The sequence below is a fragment of the Sturnira hondurensis genome, unplaced genomic scaffold, assembly GCF_014824575.4.
Source record: "Sturnira hondurensis isolate 20B ecotype Veracruz unplaced genomic scaffold, ASM1482457v3 Scaffold0007406, whole genome shotgun sequence".
Lineage (NCBI taxonomy): Eukaryota > Metazoa > Chordata > Mammalia > Chiroptera > Phyllostomidae > Sturnira > Sturnira hondurensis.
Window position 1 is genome coordinate 3636318 of NW_028080037.1, and position 23578 is coordinate 3659895.

The 23578-nt window shown below is 62.8% G+C and overlaps 1 protein-coding gene across 2 annotated transcripts in view; it reads right to left on the reverse strand.

Moving 5' to 3' along the window:
• Window positions 1-6126: 6126 nt before the first annotated feature.
• MLXIP (MLX interacting protein) overlaps window positions 6127-23578 on the reverse strand; it is a 44105-nt gene continuing 26653 nt past the window's right edge. For both annotated transcript variants that reach the window (XM_037052007.1, XM_037052008.1), the window contains exons 2-17: window positions 18186-18292; window positions 17648-17733; window positions 16373-16462; window positions 15991-16032; window positions 15535-15706; window positions 14732-14821; window positions 14094-14185; window positions 11920-12544; window positions 11397-11515; window positions 11091-11277; window positions 10152-10279; window positions 9501-9602; window positions 9297-9424; window positions 8937-9060; window positions 7628-7757; window positions 6127-7292 (exon numbers count right to left, since the gene is read on the reverse strand). In XM_037052007.1, the coding sequence (XP_036907902.1) occupies window positions 7171-7292; window positions 7628-7757; window positions 8937-9060; window positions 9297-9424; window positions 9501-9602; window positions 10152-10279; window positions 11091-11277; window positions 11397-11515; window positions 11920-12544; window positions 14094-14185; window positions 14732-14821; window positions 15535-15706; window positions 15991-16032; window positions 16373-16462; window positions 17648-17733; window positions 18186-18292 (2344 nt within the window). In that variant the 3' untranslated portion in view covers window positions 6127-7170. The remainder of the gene's footprint in view (window positions 7293-7627; window positions 7758-8936; window positions 9061-9296; window positions 9425-9500; window positions 9603-10151; window positions 10280-11090; window positions 11278-11396; window positions 11516-11919; window positions 12545-14093; window positions 14186-14731; window positions 14822-15534; window positions 15707-15990; window positions 16033-16372; window positions 16463-17647; window positions 17734-18185; window positions 18293-23578) is intronic.

Here is a 23578-nt window from a genome sequence, read left to right on the forward strand (position 1 = left end):
TAACCCTGTTTGTCCTGCTGGCTTCTGGCTCGGGTGCCACCCACCATGGATGGGGATGTCCCTGACCCCCCACCCCCCACCCCATCCCCAGGACCAGTTCCCGCCCCTCCTAATGCATCCGTGCCGACCCCATCAGTGACAGACTTCATCGGGTCCCCAGTATAGTCCCTGTTGTGTTCCCTGAGCCAAGTTTGAACTCAGCACTCCTTGATGGAAGACCGGGGAGAGGGGAGATGGGGTGAATGCCTGGCAGGTGCTGGCGGGGGGGAGGCTGAGGCCTGGGGAGACACCAAGGGGCTGGACTCCGGGCTTTTTCTGGGGCTGGTGGGAAAGACTTCCACCTCCTGTGCACTGGGCCCCAGGCCCACCGCAAAGTTGTCATGGAAACAACGGGTGGTGGGGCCGCTTCCCCAGGGGCGAGCATCAGTCAGACTAGATCACGAGATTAGAGGGTTGGCAGCATCTCACCCATTGAGGGAGGAAAGCGGACGCTTATCTGAGAAAGCTTTTCCCCGGTTTCAAACATTAAGGGTTTTCAAGCTAATAACTCAGTGAAACAGAAAATCTGATCAATCAGGACACCTCATTCCCCAGATTTCTCGCGAACTGTGTGACTCTGAGCTTTGCATGAGCCCTTCCGGAGCCTGTAAGCGGCCGAAATGGCAGGCACGTATGCAGCTCTGTGCAGAACCCCGAGGTACTACCCGTGATCCTCACGGGGCCTGGGGTTGGCCCCAGGGTCCAGGGCGCAGGGGTGCGGTGCCTGTAAGACAAGGCCGGCCCTCCGTTACCGCTGATAAAATGCACGCCGGGTCACAGGGGCTCACGACACGGCTCTACTTCTGTGCACACTGCAGATTTTCTGAAATAAGAAAGATACAAGTGCGCTTGTATGGAAATCTAGGGCGAGCGCCATCACACCAGCCCCAAGAGGCTAAATTTAGACCCTGACGTGCCAAATGGAGACGCCGGACGTGAGCTCTGTTCTGTCGAGCCCCGTCCACAGCCGCGATGAGACGCTTTCAAACACCATGTAGACTCCTTACCAAATCGAAACCTAATGACCGAATTACAAAAGTTGACTTTTTATGTTAAATAAGTAATCGTAGGAGCTGACCTCGAAACCTTGTCCGACACCTGTATTTGCTTGCCCCCTCATATCCCGACACCTGAGGCCTGGCCGGGGTCCCACCCCCCACCTCCTGGGGCGGGGGGCGGGGAGCCAGGACTAGCTGTGCACCTTCCCGAGCTCACACGCACTGTGAGGCTGTGAGGCAGAACAGGGGAAGGGCACCCTCACGGGCACTGGTTGAGTGATGAGGGCGATGTGGGACTCCGGTAATGGTGGCGGGGGTGGCAGAGAGGGCAGTGTCCTTGGGAGACATTTAGAGGGCAAACTGGGCAGGGCTTGGAGTTTGGGGAGGGGAGGACATCAGGGTCGTGTCTGGGTTTGGGGCCTGGAGAGATAAAAAACAAAATGAAAAATGGCCCCTCGGGCTTTCCACAGACCCGTAGCCTCACCTGGATGGTTTCTTCCTCTGGAAAGTGGGAGCCACCACACCATCAACCTGAGGACTGCCCTGAGGTGGGGAGGGCCTGTGGGGGCCCAGGCCTGGAGGAAGAGTGGGATGGGCCCCTGACTGCCCCCCCACGCCCAGGCTGTCCAGGCTCTGCCGCCTCCTCCACACTGCGCCCCATGTGCCCTCCTTACGCAACATGGAACCCAACCAGGAGCCGGGCAGACATCTGCCGCTTGGCCCAGAGGGGTGCACGGACCACCCCCTCACTCCAGGGGCCCCGACCCCTGGGCCCCAGCCTTGTTTGGTGTTTTCCTTGGGGAGGCGTGGGGCCCGACCAGACGAGTTTCGGTGGAGACACCCTGGCCTGGCCACTGGTCAGTGAAACAGGCTGCAGCTCTGTTCGGGGGCCAGCAGTCTGCAGGGTTCGTCTTAGCATGTCACCCCCCACCCCCATTCTTTGCCCAGGGGATTGGGCTCATGGGGTGACAGGGAGGCCATGGCCGCCCAGGGCCACCAAAGGACACGTTCGGCGCAGGGCCAGTGTCGCCACGTGGATGCTGACCTCCGCTTTGAGTGCGGTGCTGTCTGCCTGCGTCGCAGGGGTGGAGATGGGCAGTTTGCGCCAGCTCTGCTGAGCTCCGTCTGCCGGCCAGGTCCCCGGCCCTTTGGTCGGAGGCCTCCCTTGTGGAGCACTGCCTTCCTGGATGCACCCTCAAGACCTCTGCCCACCCCAGGCCCCCCCTCCCCCAACGCCTCCAGTCCAGGCTGCACCCCTCCCCCGAGGCTGCAGCGAGGGAGCAGCCGCGAGGGAGCAGCCGCGGCAGCGCTCTGTCCTGGTCTCCTTTCCCCATCACTCCCCTCAGCGCGACAGGGCAGCACAGAAGACCACACACCACAGGCTTTTCCAAAAAACCAAAATATGAACTTTTATTGTCTCAGATGCAAATATAGTTTTCAAACTGCATTGTAGTGTTGAGTACAGCTGGTGGCAACGTGCTTCTCGACAGCGGGTGAAGGGGCCGCCCTGGGGGCACGGGCCTGGGGCGGCCTCTGACCCCTGGGCTCTGGTTCTCAGGCCCCCGGGCAGCATGTCTCCTGAAGGAGCCGGGCACAGCGGCCGAGCTCACACAGTGAACAGAAACCTGGAGAAGGGATGACGGGCGTGCCGGCTGCGGGTTACAGAGTGAGCGAGCGGCAGCCCCCTTTCTGGGCCGTGAGGACTGGCAGGTGGCGCGGCAGGCGTGGGGGGGGGGCGCGGCTGCGTTCCGGCGCCACCACGGGCACTTAGCCCGGCCCTGTGTCCCAGGGAGCCCTCAGGCCGTCCACCTGCAGGACGTAACTCCGCGGAAATGTAGAAAACGTCAGCATCTCCCAACCCCCCACAACCCCCGTTCTCGACAGCAGCAGCCTCTGCTCAGAAATGTAGGAGAGAATTTCTCAAATTAGTGACACCTATGGTCGGCTGTGGGACCAAGAGTTGAACCGGGAGATGTAGCTGAATTTCACTACATGATTGAAGAGGAATTTCACAAAAATAAAATGCCAGCCACACACACACACATGCGCGCACACACACAGAGGCAAAGCCAAAAACCAATATAAAAAAACTCCCTTTTCGGTCTCCAAGGCCGACTCCCACAGCCTGGACAGGGAAACAGCCCTGGGCGGTGAGCCGGGAGCGCCTCGTCCTCAGAAGGAAGAGAAAACGGGCTCCTGACCCAGCGGAGGACCTCGGGCTGCTCCCGGGGCCCCTCCGACCACCAGGCCCCCCGGAGAGGCCGGGACGAGGCAGCTGCTGCACCGGGCACACCAACGTGTTCGCCTCTCAGCCCTTCCCCCCGTACCCGGGGGTTCAGACCTGGGGAACATCTTTAACATGTGAGGCGACCGGGCACCGAGCCCACACCCCGGGCCTGCTGCCGCCCGGGCATCCCTGCGAACCCAGTCCCCACCAGGCTCCAGCTGAGGGACACTCTGCAAAGGCAAGGCTAAGGAGCCAGAGGCAGCGGGGTTCACCTACCGCAGAGCATGTGGGAAGCAGCTGCCTCTAGGGAGAGGCGATTCTCTCTCCAGAGAGAAACAGCTGCCTGACAGGCGCCCCAGACAAAGACCACCGAGGGACCAGGGGACCCTGGGGGGGAAGGGATTGCGGACAGGGGTGAGGTGATGAGGCAGCGGGCCGAGCCCACCCACCTGGAGCCAGAAAGACGAAAGACCTGAACCGAGGGTGCGCACGGGCTGCACACACCAAGGGGGCCGGCGGGTAGCGGGCAAAGCCGGCCAGGACTGGGCATGGAGGGAGACGGGTGCATGGCCCTTCCTGGCGGCAGGGTGCCAGGATCCTGTGAGGATGTCACTCACCACTGCACCCCTTCCCCGGGGGCAGGACAAAGGGTTTGACACCCTTTGGGCCCCACGTCCCCTATGAATCAAAGCTTACGTTTTTATCAGCCCAGCCAAACCAAACCAAACCTTCAGGTCTGACCTCTACAAGGGGGAAGTGGAGTCAGGTCACAAGGACAGGAAGTGAGGAAAGTCGGGTGCCCAAGGACATACCCGAAATCACTGACCTGCCCCACCTCCTACAAAGACCCCCTCAAGGCTGTCCTGGGCCCCGCCCTCTCTCCCTCGAGGGGCAAAAGCCTCCCCAGAGCTGCCAGCCTGCTACAGGGTCCGGGTCCTCTCGAGGGGGCGACAGCTGGGACGTCACTTGCCTGAGACAGGAGGGACGGGCCTTTCACTTTTCAGAAAGCCCCACAGTGGCCCCTGCTGCGTCCCCACTCATTGTGAAAGAGCCAGCCGCAGCGCGCGGGGGCTGATGGCACAGAAAGATTTCACAGAAACACTTGCAAACATTTATGTGCCAGACAGAAGCGTCTCTTTTCATTTTCAGTTTGGTTTCCGTATTATCAGCGTGTCAGCATTTTTAAGTCTTTTACGGGAGCAGGGACAGAAGTGGGCGTGAAAAGCAGTGTAAACAAACAGCCCACGGCCAGTGTCCACTGGAGGCCGCTGGCGGTGGCCTCGGTTCCCCTATGCCCCAGCTGGTGACCCTGGGCTGGAAGCCCAAACGAGAGCACCGGGACGACGAGACATGGCCACTCCAGCTGTAACGAGCAGCGTCACGGCCCCAGAGCCGTGGTGAGCAAGAGCACCAAGGGGTTTGAGCAAATACCTGGAAACAAGGACAAGCCGCACAGACAGACAGACACACACACACACACCCTCTACACCACACACAGCCCAACAGCCTTAAACATGTAGCGAGACAGAATCTGAACACCACATCAGCACGAAGGAGAGAGGTAGGCCAGAGAAGCAAGAGGCCGATTCTACATCCCGCGGAGTTTGAAAAAACTGACACCCAGCGAGCGGCGGGAGGCAGCTGCCGGGCCTGCGGCCGCCTGGAGGTCTCAGAAGGCACAGGGTCTACAGAGGGGCTCTCACGGCCACGGGCGTCCCATGTTTGCCTGTTTCCTTGTGACCCTGGGGGGCTCTCGATCTTCCCCTTCAGAAGGGGACTTCGCATTACCCTGGGGGCAGCAACAGCTCTTCTGCCGCATCCCAGTGGACGCCAAGGACCAGCCCAGCCCGTCGGGAAGGCCTGTAAACACGATTTCAGAGGGGGGCGGGGGGGTGCCATGTGCCGCTCGTGTGAGCTTGGAGCACAGGCAGGGGGCAGGTGACAGTCGGTGACCCGTGGCAAAGGTGGTGGTGCGGACAGCAACCGGAGAGGACCCCCACCACCCAAGGCTGAGGTGGCCTGGTTGTCCCCTGAGCACCTTCCTCAGGCCTCCAGGAACCAGGGGGGCCTCCAAATGCATTGGAACTTGAGGAGGTAACCGTGGCTCCCCTCACATGGCTCCCAGGCCCCCTGGAAGCCCACCGGGCCCCCTGCCTGCCCAGTGCTGCAGCCCCCACCTCTGGCTGGGAGGATGGAGGAGAGCCAGCCGGCTCCCTGAGCTTTACAGCAGGACAAGAAAAGCACGTCCTTTCACGGGGAGGCAAGCCGGGCTCCCTGAATGTTGGAGCGCCCTTCCCCACACGCCCAGGAGGACGGGCCAGAGCACCCTCCTGCCATGCCTCCCCCACCCACCCGCGGCGGTCCCCACACTCGACAGCGTGACACCCCAGGTGTCCTCCACCTCGTCAACTCTGAGCTCAGTACGTTCCTGTCTGACCCGGCGATGCCGAGGAACAGCCGAGGCTGGCCACCTCGGAGTCCTGCCCGTGGACACTCAACATCTCCCTGCAAACACAGGGCAGGGTGGTCTTCGAGCGTGCTGCCATCTTTGGTCCAAGAACCAGTTTGGGGCTCGCAGGTGAGCGGATGCTGACTAGCTGGGCAGGCTGGTGGCAGCACCATGGGCGGCCATCCAAATGCTACACCTGAAGGGCCACGCGTGTCCGTCCGATGCTGCCGGCTCGGCAGAGAACAGGGTGGGAGGGCTGCACGTCGGGCTGACACATGGTGAGGCCCCGGGCCCAGTCCCCACCACGCCTCTCCAGGCAGCCACGCTGGGCAGGGCCAAACCAGAGCAGCCTGGGAGGTTTCCGGGCTGAGCCGCAGCAGCTTGGCACTGCATGTGCCAGTGCGCCNGCCATGCCTCCCCCCACCCACCCGCGGCAGTCCCCACACTCGACAGCGTGACACCCCAGGTGTCCTCCACCTCGTCAACTCTGAGCTCAGTACGTTCCTGTCTGACCCGGCGATGCCAAGGAACAGCCGAGGCTGGCCACCTCGGAGTCCTGCCCGTGGACACTCAACATCTCCCTGCAAACACAGGGCAGGGTGGTCTTTGAGCGTGCTGCCATCTTTGGTCCAAGAACCAGTTTGGGGCTCGAAGGTGAGCGGATGCTGACTAGCTGGGCAGGCTGGTGGCAGCACCATGAGCGGCCATCCAAATGCTACACCTGAAGGGCCACGCGTGTCCGTCCGATGCTGCCGGCTCGGCAGAGAACAGGGTGGGAGGGCTGCACGTCGGGCTGACACATGGTGAGGCCCCGGGCCCAGTCCCCACCACGCCTCTCCAGGCAGCCACGCTGGGCAGGGCCAAACCAGAGCAGCCTGGGAGGTTTCCGGGCTGAGCCGCAGCAGCTCGGCACTGCATGTGCCAGTGCGCCCTCCGCCTTCGCACACGGGAGCTCTGGGGGTCCCCAGGCAGCCAGCAGTGTGCAAGCCGAGCAGCTGTCCAAGTCCGTCACAAGGTCAGAGCTAGGGGGAGGAAGAGAGAGGCCTCCCAACTGCCTGGCGTGCCAGAGCCGGTGCAGCATCACTCAGAGCAGAACCCGGTCCAGGACGGGACAGTTGGGCACTGGGAAAGGACCTGGAGTTCTCTGACTGCAGGAGTGGGCGTGGCCTGGCAGACCAGCGAGGCAGGGCTGGAACTGCGGTGGCCTCCTCTGTCTGGGCTGCCCAAGGGCAGAGGAGGCTGTGACTGAGGTCACAGGGGCTCCCACGACGGGCTACTGCTGCCTGCAGCACCCAGACCTGCTTCAGGCCTGAGCGTGGCGCCCTTGGCCCGCTGGGCCAGCAGAACCGGAAGGCAGCCCCGAGGCTCTGCAACTGGAGAGGCGCGGGTGCAGCCTCCACTCCACAGGCAGGGTGGGTCTCGGGGGCGTCCTGTGCGTGCGCCCCGCCCAAGTGCTGCTAAGACTCCCCGGGCCTCTGGCCAGTCCTGGTGACAGCCTGCGCTGCCTGCTCAGGCAGCTGGGACGGGTCTGTCAGGACGCAGGTGGTGGTGCTCAGGTGGCGCAGGGTGCTCAGCACAGCTGGAAGACAGGGGGGTCAGCCTGGAGGCCAGGGCACAGGTATAGTCTCTCACACACGCCCATCATGGTGGCTCATGCCGGCCCAAGGAGGGGCTCCGGGCCCCACCGCCTGTAGGACCTCGCCCTGACCCTCTCTGCATCCCACCCATGGAGGCCAGGGGGCCCCGCCCCGCAGGTGGCATTTCTGGCTCTAGGGCTGCGCTCGGCGCCATCCTGCAGCCCGGGTGCCGCCTGCACAGCTGCTGCAGCGGGCCTGGGATTCCTACGGTGCTCAGGGCACAAAGGGCGGCAGCCTCCCCCCAGGCACCCCCACCCCCCAACAGCACCCCACTCACTCGGCCTGAGGATGGGCAGGGCGCAATGCCGGTCCAGCCAGGACAGTGCCGTCCGGTGCAGCTCCTCCAGGCTGCTGGTGGACACCGCCCCCCTGAAGGACTCGAACAGCGGCTTGATGATGATGCTGAACTGCGCGGTGCGCGGTTAAGGGAAAAGGGAGCGAGGAGGACGGCCTGTGGCCGACCGGCATTGAGAGACAGAAATCTGAACGTCGTGAGTGCGCCTTGCACTTGCCCAAAGTGTCTAACTCTGACCGGCCACCGGGACAGCTGGAGGCAGGGCCGGCGGGCGGCTCTGGCCGGGACGGGTCCTGGTGCCAGGACACGGACACGACACTCAAGCCCCTCGGCTGACGCCCTGGTAAATGCACAGTCGGGCGAGCGTGCCGTGAACACACCTCCCTCCCAGAAGTCCACGGCTCAGCCTGGAGCGCGCCGGACACCAACACCAGCCTCCAATCGGGGGAGGTCATCTAGCAGTGACTTCCAAGCATTTTCACCTGGTGGCATATATATAATCACTAAAATTCTGTGGCACAGCAAAAAATGTACTTTTTTTCACTGACTAAAAAAAGAGAAAAGAAAAGGGTATGAGTTGGATTCAGTCACACCAGAAGGCTATTTGCCGTGCTGACGGTCGAGGGGAAAAGGGGTCCGTGCCTCAGGTGCTGCGTTTTAGAAACCCCTGCTGGCGAAGTGCTGCTGTGTCACCAAGCTGTCTTGTAGGGCAGCACCAAGTGGCTCGCCCAGTTTATCACCTGCATGACCTTCGCACTGCAGCTGGCGAAGCCCCACTACCGCACGCTGGGGGCCGTCCAGCACACCAGGCCGAGGCGGCCGCTGACCCCGCACAGGCGCAGACCGCCCGCGCAGAGGCGGTGGCGGCTGGGTGGGGCGTGATGAGGCAGGAGCCCGCCCCCGAGAGGCCCCACGGGGGAGGCTGGGCCCCGAGGTGGGGCTGGCACGCAGGCACAGGCTCTGCCCCTGCCCCTGGGTTTTGGGAGCCCTGGCTTCCCATCCGTCACAGGACGGCACTCGTCCTCCCTACAGTTTCAGGGACGTGCCGGCGGCTGGGATGTGTCTGACACCCCTCCTTCTGCAAGTGGCTCTGGCACTGTTTCCCCCTTCTCGAGGACCCAAAGCCCTCTGCCAGTCCGTCCCAGGGCCCCGTCTCACCAGGAGAAAGCCAGCCTTACTGTCCTGAAGAACTCGGTGACAGCCAGTTAAAGAGACTCTTTCTAAAGGACTGGAGTGTGGGCGTCTGCTGTATGGGTTTGGGGTGGGGTGGGCAAAAGAAATCCAAAGATACAATCCAGAACTTCCAATTCTGCAGGGTCCGGCTCTTCACATACTCGTCAAACATGTCTGTCATGTGGTCACACTGGCGCCGGGTGACCGGGACTCCGGTGGCAGGCAGCAGCTGCTGGCAGGAGCTAGGGGGACAGGAAGAGTCAGAGAAAGCTCCGAGTAGCTGGTGACAAATACGGGCCCCAGGCGCTGAATGGGCAGGGCCAGCCTGCCATGGGGTCCCCAGGCCCAGGACGTGGGCCAGGAAGGAAGGGGGTGACAGACAGCCCGCTTGCTGCCGCAGAGAAGGGCCACCCGCGCCCAGGACGCAGGGCACAGGGCGCAGGGACGGGACGCAGCGCTGCCCAGCCCCCGGCCTCACATGATGGTGGCGTTGAGTGCCTCAACCTCATCTCGCAGCCGCCGCGCCTCCTCCTGCATCTGGCTGCGCTCCTGCTGCAGCTTGGTGATGTGCTCCACCGTCTTCTGCAGCGTGATGGCGTGGCTGGTCTGCAGGCGGGCAGGGGTCAGCGCGGCACCTGGCCGGCCCACTGGCGCCCCCGCCCCAGGCCCTCGGGCAGCTCACCGGCTTGGAGTTATTGGAGATCAAGCTGTTGAGGGTGTTGAAGCCCATCTTGATGTTGAAGCGCCTCTTCTGCTCGGCTGAAATGTGCTTCATCTGCCGGTTCTGGGGGGAGGGGGCCACCACTGTGACCGGGGCTGGGCTGCAGGGCAGGCGCCCCTTGTCCCCCGCCCCCCAACCGGCTGCTGACCACTGGGGGCCAGACTGGAGCCTGCAGCTGGCCACCGGCCAGAGCTAGGGGAAGGGGTGACAGGAAGCTGAAAGATTCCAGCAGCAGCCAGAAGAGGGCTGGGAGTGGGGCGGGGGGGTCTCTACCAAACCTTCCCTGCAGCGTGGAGATGGCACCGGAACTCCCAGTGGGGAACCCACACTGCTGACCTGGCGCGTCCCAGCCACCCGCAGACCTCTCGCCTGCTGTCCCTGCTCTCCCGGCTGCCACTTCCGCCCCCTCGCAGGGCTCAGTGCTGCTTCCACGGGCCAGAGGAAGCGGGCTTCGCCTCAGAAATAAAGCAGCGACATCCACGCTTCCCATGCCACCACAGCCTGGGTGTCCCTAGTAAGGGACACGGCTGTCCCAAAGGTCCCAACAGCTTCCTTGCCCCTTGCCTCCCCACCCTCCCTCGGGAAGCAAGACCTGACAGAGACGCACGCTACCTTCAGCACAGCCACGTTCTTGGGGTCTGCAGAGCATTTCCCTGAGCAGCTGTTCGGGGGGGACTGGGGGCTGGGGCTGTGCTCCGACGCGCAGGGCGAGGCCTGCCCTGAGCTCGACCCGTCACGACCTGAAAGAGCAGAGACCCCTCTCATGCACGGGGCCGGCCTTGGGCCTCACTGAGCACCCCCCAGCCAGTCCCAGGACACGGAAGCCCACCCTGAGCCCCGAGGGCGGCCCCTCGGCAAACTCCTAGGAGGGTTCTGTCGGGGCCAGGTGAGGCCCGACGAGGACTGGCCGCATGGCGAGTGGCCAGGCACAGGTCTCCGGGAGCGTGGGAGAGCCCCGAAAGGAGGTCCCACCTAACAGCTCCCTAAAAAGCCACCCATAGGCACCCAGGGGTCTCCACAAAGTCTGTGAGGCGCTTGCGGGCCCATCGTTCTGTTCCTTAAAACTCCACGGTGCCCCTGATCTCTGGACTCCTCAGAGATCACGGGGCCACCAGGGCCACCCTGACAGTCTCCCCGACAAGACGCCCACACTGGCGATGGGCTCACAGATGACAGCGCCGGGAGGCTGCCGGGGAGACGTCTGGGGCGGCAGTGACCCCAGGCTGCTGTCGCCTGGGAACCACCAGCAAGGGCTCCTGGGGGAACTCCTCTCTCTGGGTTGGGCTGCTCAGGGCCCGGTCTCCAGGGAGGGCGCGCGTGCCATCCCGCACTTCGCAGCCCATGCAGCAGCAGGCCTGCTCCTTTCCACACCCCGCCCTGGGCTGGGTGTTTTCCTAGCCTGGGCCAGGGGCAGGCTTGGGAGGCTTCGCTGCTTGCCTGCAACCCCAGGCCCAATCCTGGGGTACCCCGCGGGCGGCCTCCCCAGTCCGAGAGTGGGCCGGCCCAGACCATTCACAAAGTCCCAACTGTCCCAACCACAGGGACACTCACTGGGAACCGCAGTGGGGACCGAGACCTGGGGGCTGCCGCCGTGCAGTGGGGCCTGCTCGCCCTTCACCAGGGAGTCTTGCATTGTGCTTTGAGAAAATAGCCGGGAGACGGGGGCAGGTGGGCTGCTAGCGGCATGGCCCAGGTCCGTCACCAAGATGCCGCCGTGGAACTCGGTGACTCCGGGAGCCTGGGGTGACAGAGAGAGAGAGGGGTGACTCCTGAGCACAGTCATGTCAAGCAAGAGCCATCCAAGAGCGGGGCCACAATGCAGGTATCAGCAGGCCGTGGCCAGGCCAGGGCCCTCACCCGGGCGATGGGCGCAGGCGTGATGACCACATTGGACTGGGACACGGTGGAGGCCAGCACCCCTTCTCTCTTCAGAGGGCCTGTCATGATCACCGTGGGTGGCTGTCCTGAAAAGGCAGCTGCCAGAACAAGGAGAAGGCAACGGGGAGGCCGTGAGCCACAGGGTGCGCTCCTGACGCACCGCTGAGCCCAGGCAGCCCAGCTGTGGTGACCCCCGGGGAGACACACGGCCCCCTGCCTGCCACAGGGACACAGCTTTCCTCAGTACAGGCCACTGAGGGACAGAACCACCGAGGCACCTTTTCCCACAATGTCCCCCTGAAGGGGACGGGGAGAGATGACCAGAACCGTGTGTTTTCAAACTGGGTGGAGACACATTTGAGAGAATGACACGGGAGAGAAGCAACCACCAGATCGAGGGCGGTGCTTCACAGCTTCTTTCCACACCTTAACGTGCATGTCACAAGTGTGCAAGCCTCGGGGACAGGGGCTCCCCCAGGTAACACTCTAGCCCCCAACTCACCTTGGGTGATGCAAGCGTTCTTCAGTACCAGGGACACAGGCTCCGGTTTGGGAGCAGGCACTATTTTGGGGGGCTGCTTGGACCTCCCTCCAGTCAAGGACACAGATTTAGGGTGCACAAAAGTTAAACGGGGTTGGGGAGGCCCGGCAGCTGACGGCTGGGTGAGTGGGGACAGTGCCAGGCCGTGGGCGGGCGCCGAGGGGGCAGGGTGGTGCGTGATGACCAGGCTCTGGCTGGGGCTGAAGGTGGGGGCAGAGGTGCCCTGTGGGAGGGGGGCAGAGGCCGTGGGGGTGGCGCCAGCGGGGCACTTGCTGGCTCCAGCGAACTTCTGTGGCTGCAGGAAGGTGGGTGGGGCTGGCGGGTTCAGGGCCGGGGCAGCAGGTGCCGGGGCGGGGCGGGGCGAGAGCACGGGCACGGTGAACACGGGGTGGAAAGGCGGCGGCGGGACCGCGGGTGGCGGTGCGGGGGCCCCGAAGTCTGTGGGCTGCATGAAGGGGTCCTGAGGCTGGGAGGTGCCTACACAGCCCGGCCTGTCTGTGGGGTCCAGGGCAGCGGCTGCGGGGGACGCGATGAGGCTGTCGGGGAGGCTCACGGTGGGGAGGCCGGTGGCCGGCAGGACGTTCTCCTGAGAAGGGAAGAGGGAGTGAGGGAGGAGTGCTGGGGCCGGTGACTCGCTACACACCTCCGAGTCCAGCAATGCGGGCCGGATGCCTGGATGCGAGGGACCAAGGTGGGGCCTCCTCCCGTTACTGCCGACCAGAGAGACGGCTCAGTGTCCCCCTGGGCATCCGTGGGGTCTTGTTTCCACTGGGAACGAAGTGACAGCATGGGGCTCGGACGAGGCGACGGTCCGCACACTGCTGGCTCACAGCCTGGGGGAGCTTGTTTCTGGAGTCCAGCAGGGGTCCCCCAAAGTCCCTGCCATCTTTGGTTACAGAGCAGAGGCAGCCTGGCTCGCAGCTGCTCTGGGACTTCCCTCAGGACAGTCTCATGTATCAGCTTTTAGAGAGGGTGCCCCTCCCTCAGAGGCCAACGCTGTGAGGATGCGATTGCTCAGGCCCATGTCCCAGGCTGCCTGAGCAGGGAACGCCCCCCCAGAGCCCAGGAGGAGCAGGTAGGCTGGGTGACTGGAGGTCCACAGGGTCCAGGCACCTGCCCGTGGGCCCTGTCAGGCACAGGACCTGCCTCACTGGCTCCGCAGCCGCGGCACCTGGAGAGCCAGCCCTGTCAACTGCTGGCTGAAAGAAGGGCGCAGAACTGTTTATGTGGGGCCCTGTTTTTCTTTGCTGTTTGCTGGCCCCGTCTGAAACAGCCAGAGTGGAGTTCACCATGCATAGGCAGGCTGTGGGAGCCTCCGGTGGGCATGTGTGTTTACAAAGCCAGCCTCCTGCTGCATGTATCTCTGGGACGCTCTCGAGGAGCGCGGGACAATTTCGGGTTCGGTGCTGCACCTTGCAGCCCCTGGCGCTCTGCACAGGACTGTGTGGACCTGCCGTTCGCCAGCCCCGGCAGCNCAGGGGTCCCCCAAAGTCCCTGCCATCTTTGGTTACAGAGCAGAGGCAGCCTGGCTCACAGCTGCTCTGGGACTTCCCTCAGGAGAGTCTCATGTATCAGCTTTTAGAGAGGGTGCCCCTCCCTCAGAGGCCAACGCTGTGAGGATGCGATTGCTCAGGCCCATGTCCCAGGCTGCCTGAGCAGGGAACGTCCCCCCCAGAGCCCAGGAGGAGCAGGTAGGCTGGGTGACTGGCGGTCCACAGGGTCCAGGCACCTGCCCGTGGGCCCTGTCAGGCACAGGACCTGCCTCACTGGCTCCGCAGCCGCGGCACCTGGAGAGCCAGCCCTGTCAAATGCTGGCTGAAAGAAGGGCGCAGAACTGTTTATGTGGGGCCCTGTTTTTCTTTGCTGTTTGCTGGCCCCGTCTGAAACGGCCAGAGTGGAGTTCACCATGCATAGGCAGGCTGTGGGAGCCTCCGGTGGGCGTGTGTGTTTACAAAGCCAGCCTCCTGCTGCATGTATCTCTGGGACGCTCTCGAGGAGCGCGGGACAATTTCGGGTTCGGTGCTGCACCTTGCAGCCCCTGGTGCTCTGCACAGGACTGTGTGGACCTGCCGTTCGCCAGCCCCAGCAGCAGAGGTTTCATGACCAGCCCCGGGCCCCTCCCCAGCCTCCTCTACCTGAGCAGGCGGGCTGCTGGCATTTGGGGCAGGTGCTGAGGCAGGTGCTGGCAGCATGGAGCCGAAAATGGACCGGCTAGAGGAGAAGAGGTCTGAAAGACAACATCAGGGCCCTCTGAGCTCTGTGTGCCCACCACGGCCTTGAATCGAAACGCAAACAAATCCGGCGATGACCCCCACCTTACCCAGAGCGATGCCACGGCCAGGGAGCACCCCCCACACCCACTAGAGCTGCACAGGCCGGCCACTAGTGTGGGCTCTGAAACTCGGCCAGGCCCTGCATTCCACCCCCTCTTACAAAGGTGGGAGCTCAAGGGCCAGTTCTAAGGGGTTCCAGCCGCTGGAGGCAGCCGTGTGGCCAGTGCCCTCTGCTGCCTAGAGGGGGAACTGCCCCAGGTCTCAGGCCGGCCAGAAGCACTGGAGGCAGTGAGAACGAGACCAGCTGCCTGGGGAGCGATGTCCCAGAGAAGCTCCGCAGAACTTGCAGCTACAACCCAAACAGAACGTAGCCCTGGGAACACTCTCAGTCCTCCCACGCCCTCGCACACTCTGACAGGTCTCTGTGACGGGAGCCCTGGTCCGAGGCGTCCCAGGCAGGGAGACATGGGTGGCTGTCTCTCCCCACCCCACGCCCTCACCCTGGAAAGGCTCGAAGGTGTCCATGAAGTCCAGGTTGGGCTGCAGAGGGATCAGCCCCGGCTGAATCATGTCCGCGTTCCCCAGGTGCGCTGCAAGAAGCAGAGAGGGGACAGAGGAACCACTCCGCTTTCTCAGACGGAGCTGCAGGAACGCGTGAGAGGCCCGGCACGGGTCTTCCTGGACCTGCTCACATTCTAGATTCTTCCAGGGAGAAATGTGGGCAGCTGGCTGGGATTTCTACCCCCCCGCCCTGGATTCATGGCTGCTCTCCACCCTCAGAAAGCAGGAAAGAATGCGAGTTTTTGCCAGGAAGGTAAATTGAGCATCAGGAAGAGACGCTGCCAGGAATCCGTAAATAGCTCGGCAGAGACGCCTCCGCCTCCCGCTCTGATGCTTAGTCTGTGGGCTCTTCCCCGAGGAGCCGACTGGGCCGCCCAGGCGGCCAGGTGAGAGGTCCCGCCCAGGAATGCTTCTGATTTCTTTACAGTGAGTCGCAGGCCCTGTGACTTGGCCGAGGGGACAGGACCAGAAATGTGAGGCTGACTCAGACCAACGCGCCTGCTGCCTTCTTGCGGTGATGCCACGGGCCCGCAGCTGCCCAGGCAAGCTCAACCTGTGGACCCACCGGTTCAGTGTGCACAGCCATCAGATGTCCACAAGGCTGGTCACCTCTCCCCCTGCTGCCAGCTCTAAGCCAGCAAAATGCAGCAGCTCGGAGGGCCTGCGGGAAAGCCTGACCCGGGGGGCTGTGAGGGGAGGAAACCTACTGGGCGTTCAAAGCCGGGGACGGGGGAGGGGCTACCTATCTCCCGGGGGTTGGGCCAGGCCACCGGTGGGTGTGACGAGAGTGTGGAGAAAAGCGTGTCACTGAACTCCGACATGAGCATCTCCGTATCCAGCAGTGGGTCCTCCTCCATTGGGATGGGGGTCTTCCATCCATCCCCGTGTTTGCTCCAGTAAAGCATGTCGTCATCCTACCGCCGACACAGGGGAGGACAAACGGAAGTGGCAATGGCGGCCTCTCACTGGGGCCGTGTTTCCCTACTCTACTGAGCTCGGGGGCTGCTGCTCTGAGTGGGGGAAGGGGCGTAGAACTGCGGAGGAACCCCCTGCAGCCCACCCAGCAGGGAGCTTGCCCTTCTCCTCGGCCCTCTGTGTCCTTCCTGTGACGAGGGGGTGGCCCCCTCCTGGCACAGGGCTCACTGCTGAGCTGCCCGGTCACTGCTGCTTCTCATCACAGGGGCCCCACACCGCTCACCCGGGCCAGGCCGGAGAGGTCCTCATCCTTGTGCTGCTGTAGCTGCGGGGACAGGAGACAGGGGTCAAGGGGGTCACCACGCCTAGCCTCTCCTCCCTAAATCGCATCTTCCCGCTGGGAGGCAGTCTCCCTGGAGCCCCGGGCCGGGCCGAAGGGACTCCTGCCCAGTGGCTGTGGAACAAGGAGCCCGTGCACAGCTGGAGAGACGGACAGCAAGGCTCCTGGCGGAGCAGGCCCGCCCCGCTGGGGGCGGCTGCAACACCAGACTCCCCGGGCAGCTGTGGGGCCGTGGCCGCAGGGCCAACGGTCTGAGCCCAGGACCCGGCCCTTCCCTCTGTGGGGACGCCCCCAGTGTGCCCTTCCTGGAGCCCAGGCCAGATACCCTCTTCTTGAAGTAGGCCCTCCACTTGTGGTACTCCCGGACCACAATCTCGATGCGGCTCCTCCAGTACTTCCCCTCTGTGGTGATGGCCTGCGGGGAGAGGCGAGGGTGGGGGGGCGAAGGTGCCTTGAGGACCGTGGGCACCCCGCGTGAAGCCGCGTCTGACGCCAGGCTGGCAGGTGGCGCCCGGCGACCCAGCCCAGACAGCCCCACCGTGTGCCCGCAGCCTCACGCGTGGGCGAGTCCTGTCCTGGGCTGCAAGTGGCCCCAAACTGGAGCTGTGCTCGTGAGCCGTGACCTGCGATAACCTGGGGGCACCAGCGGGCGGGCCCTGAGGGCCTGGACAGCATGGGGTCAGGCAGGAGGCCTGGCCAGTGCAGCCCAGAGCTCGGCGTCCCGGTGCTGCAGGGCCCGACAGGGACCCGGGTGCCCGTTTCCAGGAGCCACTGCTGCCTCACTAAAGGGCCACAAGGAGCAATCACAGAGGTGTCGGGCGGGGCGTGGCCGACCTCCAAGAATATCTCGTTCAACTGAAGTGTTGCATGGGCATACATCCTTCCACGACACCCTTGGAATGCTCTGGTGACACCGAGTCCAGGACGGCCTCAGAGGGCCCCAACTCCGCCAGCCCCCTACCACAGCGCCAGTCCCCCGTCACCCCACCTACGCAGTCACCCTGTGCGTCTCAGGCGGTGCAGAACCCTCACGGTGAGTGACACAGCGTTGCCCCCAGACCTGACAGAAGGACGGCACTCAGTGTCTCGTGCCAGACGGGTCCGGCCGCTTTCTGACCTCCCCCCTTTCACCACTAAGTCAGACGTGCTGCCCAGACGCGGTTAGAGCAGGAGGGCGCGAAGGAAAGGCACGTCCCTTCCCCTGCAGGCGACCTCCTGCGGGCGCCACCCAGAGTGGGTTTCTGAACGTCCGCCTAGACGCTTACTAGGCCTGTGTGACCACACAGACACACTCTGGAAAAGAACAGGAAAACGCTGCTTGATGTGCAACTTGCTTTTTTCCATTCCCCACCCCCTCGTCTTCCCACCCCGGACGCGAGGGCCTGGAGGCCGTGCTCTAGTTGTGGGAGACGGGCCCACGCCCTCCCTGCGGCCGGAGGCTCCTTGGGGTCACAAGCGCTGACGAGACCTCACGGCCCCAGCACCGGTGCCCCTGGTCTCCCACTGGGGGACCCAGCCCTTGCTCGCAGCCCTTGGTGGGCTCTCTCTGCTGAGTGACAGTGACGTCCTTTCCTGGCCACCCCAGTCACGCGCCCTTTACCTCTGGCCGGCGGTGCTCGTCCACATCCACGGAGCCGTCCAGTGGGGTGACAAAGTGGCAAACGGGGTTGCTGCGCTTCTCCAGATCTGGGGGGGCACCACCTCTGTGACGAGACCCCCAGGAGCCCTGCCCTCCCCCCGTCCCCTCCGGTGGGGCCTCCCACGTGTCCTTTCCTTCTCTCCCCCTAGAGAACGAGATTTCAGATAAATAAAGGGGTCCAGGTTGAAAGAGAGAACCTGGGACTGAGGCCTGGGTAAGAACGGGGCTCTGGCTCGTGGAAGCGACAGCCACACCCCAGCCCGGCGCAGGCACGCGATCTGCGGCTGCCGCCTGGGGAAGCCTGGGCCCGGGTTTTCCTGGACCCGCCAAAACGGGGAGCCGTTCCTGATGCTTCCAATGCCACCACCCCACTGCTCCGCCCTCCCGACTGCCCTTCAGAGAACCCAGACTGCGGGCACTCTCCTGACACCGGGCCACTGCCGGCTCGGTTTTCCTGTCCCCGCAGATGGCCAGGCCCCCAGGCTCACACGGCACTCACACTGGATGTACCACGCCCGCCAGATGGCGTTATTGAGCCGGATCTTGTCCCTCCACTGAAGCTTCAGGCCCTTGAAATTCTTCCACTTTGGAGACACAAGTTTCCCGCTGAAAGGGAAAAAAAAAAAGAAACTCAGCGGTTCCTCTGAAAACGAAAGGACATCAGAAAGTGCTCCTCAGTCACCCCAGGCCCCCAAATTCCAGACTCATCCATTCCAAGCCACAGATGAGACTCGATGGAACATACAGGTCACACTGGGGGTCCTTCAAAGGGACATGGAGGAGAGGGCTGGGGGGTGACGAGGAGGTCAAGGTTCAGAGGAGCAAGGCTGGTCACGCGGCTGACTCCTGGAGCAGGGTGAGGGTAAGCTATTATGTCTTTGTTTGTGCATGGCTGTAAAGTTTTCCAAATTCAAAGTTAAAGAGCAGTCTGTTGGTTTCACAACATATTTACGTATGAAATCACAGGTACACCCTAAACTTACACAATGCTGCATGTCAATTACACCGCAATAAAGCTGGGGGGATAAAAGCAACCTGCTGGCCACAGGATGAAAGCCTCGCTCCTTCCTCCTGGCCTTGGCCCACCTCCTTCGCCACCAGTCCCCACGAGGCACTTAACAACACAGACACCAACAGCCCCCTGGCCCCAGGTCTCTGCAGACATGGTCCTCCGGCTTCACGGAGCTCCCAGGGCCCGGGCCGCCTGCTCATCCCTCCGGTCGCTGCTAGAGCACCACCTCCTCCGAGTGGGCGCCGGCTCCCCCGAGAGCTGCTCACACCTCGAAGCCCACTCACCCACCGCCCTCGCGGCACTGTGTGTCCCCACAGCCCTTTCCATCAGACCGCAGCTTCCAGAGGGAGGGCCCTCTGGGGGCGCTCACCCTGAGCACCAGCACAGACCTTGGCACAGCAGACGCGCAGGCTGTTCTTCGTAAGTGAAAGAGCCCTGCCAAGGGAGCGAACGGGCCAGGAACGCTCCCTGGAGGTGCAGCCTTCTCGGACCTCGGACAGCCTGGTTTTCCAAGGGCTGTGCCAGGAGCAGCGGGCACAGGGCTCCCCTTTTTCAAACGGCTGGAGATGGAAAAGACTATTTTTGGTGCATACCAAACGTGGTTCTCTGGGTCCTCCTGGCTGCAGGCCACAGCCCTTTGCCTTCTCCAAATCCACTCAGAAAGCTCAAGTGACGGGCAGAGAAGTGCCAGCAGGCACAACAGCTGAGGTCTTCAAAGACAGCACCCGGGCTGTAAACCTCAGCTGAACCTGACAACCTGGGCCACACAGCAGAAGGCCTGGCTGCGGCCCTGGCGGCATCTCCTGGCTCCGCCTGCCTGACCCAGCTCGCAGCCAGGCTGAGAACTGAAGGATCACATTGGCCAGGAGGCTGGGAGTGCGGCCCCCCCCACCCACCCGCCCCGAGGAAATGTCACAGTACATCCTCTTAGGATCTGTGGGACAGACAGCAGCAGCCTCGGCTCAAAGGGTCAGGGGCTTCGAACAGGTCACACACTGTCCTCCCCTTCCCTCCACCACCCAGCGGTACTTCGACCCCAAGCCCGCACAGCTCGGCTCTCACTCAAGCTCAACAGCCAGCAGTTCTGGAGTTTCTGCCGCATCACTGTCTCCTAACGGGGCTTTTACGGTCACTTAATTTTTCTGGCACGCACTCCCTGGGTAAGATCAGAATAATACCATCACCTCCCAAGTGTTTCAATAGGATTAAATGCGTATACAGACACACAATGGGTGGACCCTAAAGCCAAATATGAATGTATTAATAATCACCTCAAGCTTTGCCTGGTGTGGCTCAGTGGATTGAGTGCCAGCCTTCGAACCAAAGGGTTTCCAGTTTAATTCCTGGTCAGGGCACATGCCTGGGTTGCAGGCCAGGTTGCCAGTAGGGGGCGCATGAGAGGCAACCACACATTGGTGTTTCTGTCCCTTTCTCCCTCCCTTCCTCTCTAATAAATACAAGTAAATAAATACAATAAAGAAGAATCACCTTAATGATTTAGATTGAAGTTATTGCCAAAAAGCCTGAGTTGTTAATGCCCCCTGGCCTGGAAAGCCCTCTCTGGTGGGAGACGCCCGGTCCACGTGGCCCCTTCTTCTCTGCAGGAGGGAGAAGGTGGCACCGTGTACACGCTCTTGATGTCGGTGAGCAAAGGCCTGAGCCAAGGTCCGCCCTGAATTCCATGCAGCTGCAGAGCTGTCGGCCTCTCGTGGCAGAATGGGAGGGACAAGGCAGTGGGGTCCCCTGAGGCACAAGTCGCGCCTACACACAGAGCGCTGCGCAGAGTGGAGGACGCCAGGAGCATGCAGTGGGCAGGGGGCTGACCAGCCCGTCTGAGCAGTCGGGAGAGGCGCTCTAGAGGAGGTGCCCCCTAAGCCAAGGCCTAGAGGACAGGAACCTTTTAAATACACCAAGGAGGGCGGGAGAGGCCGCTCCCTCGGCCTGGCCACTCGGTCTGGCCACTGCGGTGGAGCATCCCCGGGGGACTGGAGCCTGGAGGGCCTGGGGCGGGGGCTTTCCAACCAGGTTGGGGAGCAGAGGACACCCCAGAGTGCGTCAGGCCCCACCGATCAGCAAAGCCAACACCCCGCCCCTCCTCTGCGAGACCTTTCGGCAGCCTGATGTCCAAACAGGCGGGCGGTTCCAGGCAAAATAAACAAAGCAGCATACGGTCCCTATTTCTCTGTTCCTTAACGGGGAAACAAAAGCCCCAAACTCCTAAAACTGGTGGCTTCTTCACACCGAAGCCCAGGATAAAAGGCGGCTCCCTGGTTGCTGGATCCAGAACCAGCATCTGCCACCTGCAGAGACAGCTGCACAGGACAGCAGCGGAAGGGCCACCACGGAGCGCGGGCGCTCCTGGGAGCAGCACCGGCCTCGGTGCCTTGCAGCGTCCAGTGAGCGTGAGAGCGTCCTCTCGGAGAGGCGGGCGGGACAGACAGAGACCCAACCACACGGGCTGGAGGCCAGAGCTGACAGGGCACACTTCTGGGGTTCTCACCCTCTTCCTCCTTGCTTGCTGAAATGTTTTGCTTTTCCTCGACGTCTGTATCAAATTCGATCAAACTTCAGCAGGAATGTGCCGGATTTCAGAGGGTACACTGCTATCGCACCAGCATGATCTCCACATCCCAGTAACACCTCAACCCGTGCGCTCGACCGACCCAAAGCAGTGAGTCCAAACCCAAACCCAAACCCAAACCCCCGGGTTTGAAGCAGAGGGTGGATGGCAGGGTGGATGGCAGGGTGGCTGCCAGGTGCCTGGCCAGCCCTCCCCTGGCAAGTTGTTGGGGAGTGTGGGATACAGTCCTGTAAGCATCTTCAGTGACTGGCTTCTCAGAGCCTGTGTGTGCCAACTCACTGTGTGTGGTCTTCCCGGAGCAGAAGGGAGACCTGTCCTGTGCCCACATGCACGGACCAGACCTGCACTTGGACCCTTGCTACAAGGCTGCCCAGCGTCTCACTCCCCATGCCACAGACTAGGGAAGGCACGGCCCCTTGGCAGAGATGCTGGGGCAGGTCCCCAGAGAGACCTGGGGTGGACTTCCGCTCCCCCAGCCGTGCCCCAGCTCAGTCCGTCACCCAGACAAGGCCGACTGGGACACTTCTGCGTCTGACTCAGGGTTGTACCATCTTTCTTTTACAAAGTGTGACCGCTATACCCATGAAACTTTCTGAGACCACTGGATCCCCCAGTAGATAAAAGACTTTCTTCCTACCTTAACCTCCCAAACGTGCGCCCCTCCCCCCCCGCCCACCGATGCTGGTGTAGCTCCTGGCACTTCCCCATCACACCAGTAACCCCAGAGTCGCCTCCAGCCCTCCCCCCTCAGACCAGGGAGGTCGAGGTCTAGGTCAGACTCATCCCAGCGCAGTGCCTGGCACCTGGGAGCTGCTTTCAAACGTGGAGTGACTGAACGAGGGCCAAGCTTTTCCATAAAGAGCACTCTCCAAGCTCACCCTGCCACGCCGCCTTCCTGGAAGACAGGTTCAGGACCCTAAACAGCAAGTTCACAGCACAACACAGGCCCCTCTCCAAACGCCTGGTGAGCACTAGGCAAACTGAATTCTTCAGGTCTGGCAAGAGACTGCTGTGGAATGGAAGTTCAAGTGCAGAGAGGCCTGTCCCAGGCCAGGACTGCCTGGAACTACCTGGAAAGGCAGCCTGGGGTCCTCGATAAGCCACGTGCTCCACCTGATCAACAGTGAAGGCGTGATCACGACCAGCACCTGCTCACTCCTCTTCACTGAGTGAAACACACCTACCACTCCAACCATTGCAGAGCGTTCGACCCAGTGGCACTGCGTCGGGCCACAGCACCGTGTGGCCCCAGAACTCCTTCCACCTCGGCCCAGTGGGAACCCCACGCCCACCGGCAGTGGCTCCCACCCCTGCCTACCCCGGACCCTGGCAGCCATGCATCTACTTTCTCTGTCCTGCGGATTTGTTCCTTCCCGACATTTCACGTAAACAGAATGAAACGTGGCCTTTTGCGTCTGGCCTCTCTTTCCCTCAGTGCGGCGGGAGTCAGCACTTCGCTCCCTTTGACGGCGGTGTCTCGTTTGCTGGGTGGACTGCCTATTGCGTGTGCTCCTCCCCTGGCCACCAAGCGCTGCAAACAGTGCCGCTGGGTGCCTGGGCCTTTGTCTCAGAGCCCCCTGGGCCCAGAGCTCTGGCGGGGGGACAGGTCCGCTCCCTGGGCTGGCCCTGGGGCCCCAAGGACGGGCAGAAACAACTATGGACACCCATCTGTGAACGCATCCACAATTCACATCCCTGCCTCACGACTGCACGGCTCGGACCTGAGCCCGCACGCCCACAAGAGTGAGGCAGAAAGGCCTCGCTAGAAGGGCGCTGGGCAGCCGTGCTGCCTGCGGGGCCGGAGGCTGGGCGTGACCTGGCTGTGCACCAGGGCGGGGGCTCGCACGCCGCAGCACGGCCGCACGGGGGCGCTCTGCAGAGCGACGGAAGCCCACACTGCGTACGTGCGGATTCACAGGCAAGGCCTACGCGGGGCGTTATGTGCCGCAGACCCAAAGGGCAAGGCACCCCGCACGGCTGCCATCCACACTCCTGACGGGGGGCCGGCACGGAGGGAGGCAGCGTGGGGCCCCAGAGACTGGCAGTCGGAAGGACATGCCGGAAACAGGAGGCAGCGAGACTTCCTCTTGGGGAGCCGAATCCAGGGGTCCAGTCGGAGACGTAACTTTTCACGGGTTACCATTTCGTGCGATTTAACTGTAACACGGGCATGTGTGGTCTTTAGAAATAAACAAGGAGAAGACGAGGCAGAGCCCGAGACCTTGCAGGCTCCGGGCTGACTGGGCAGGACAGTCACTCAGACGCGCCACGGTCTCTGCCGGGCCGGCCTGCGCAGCGG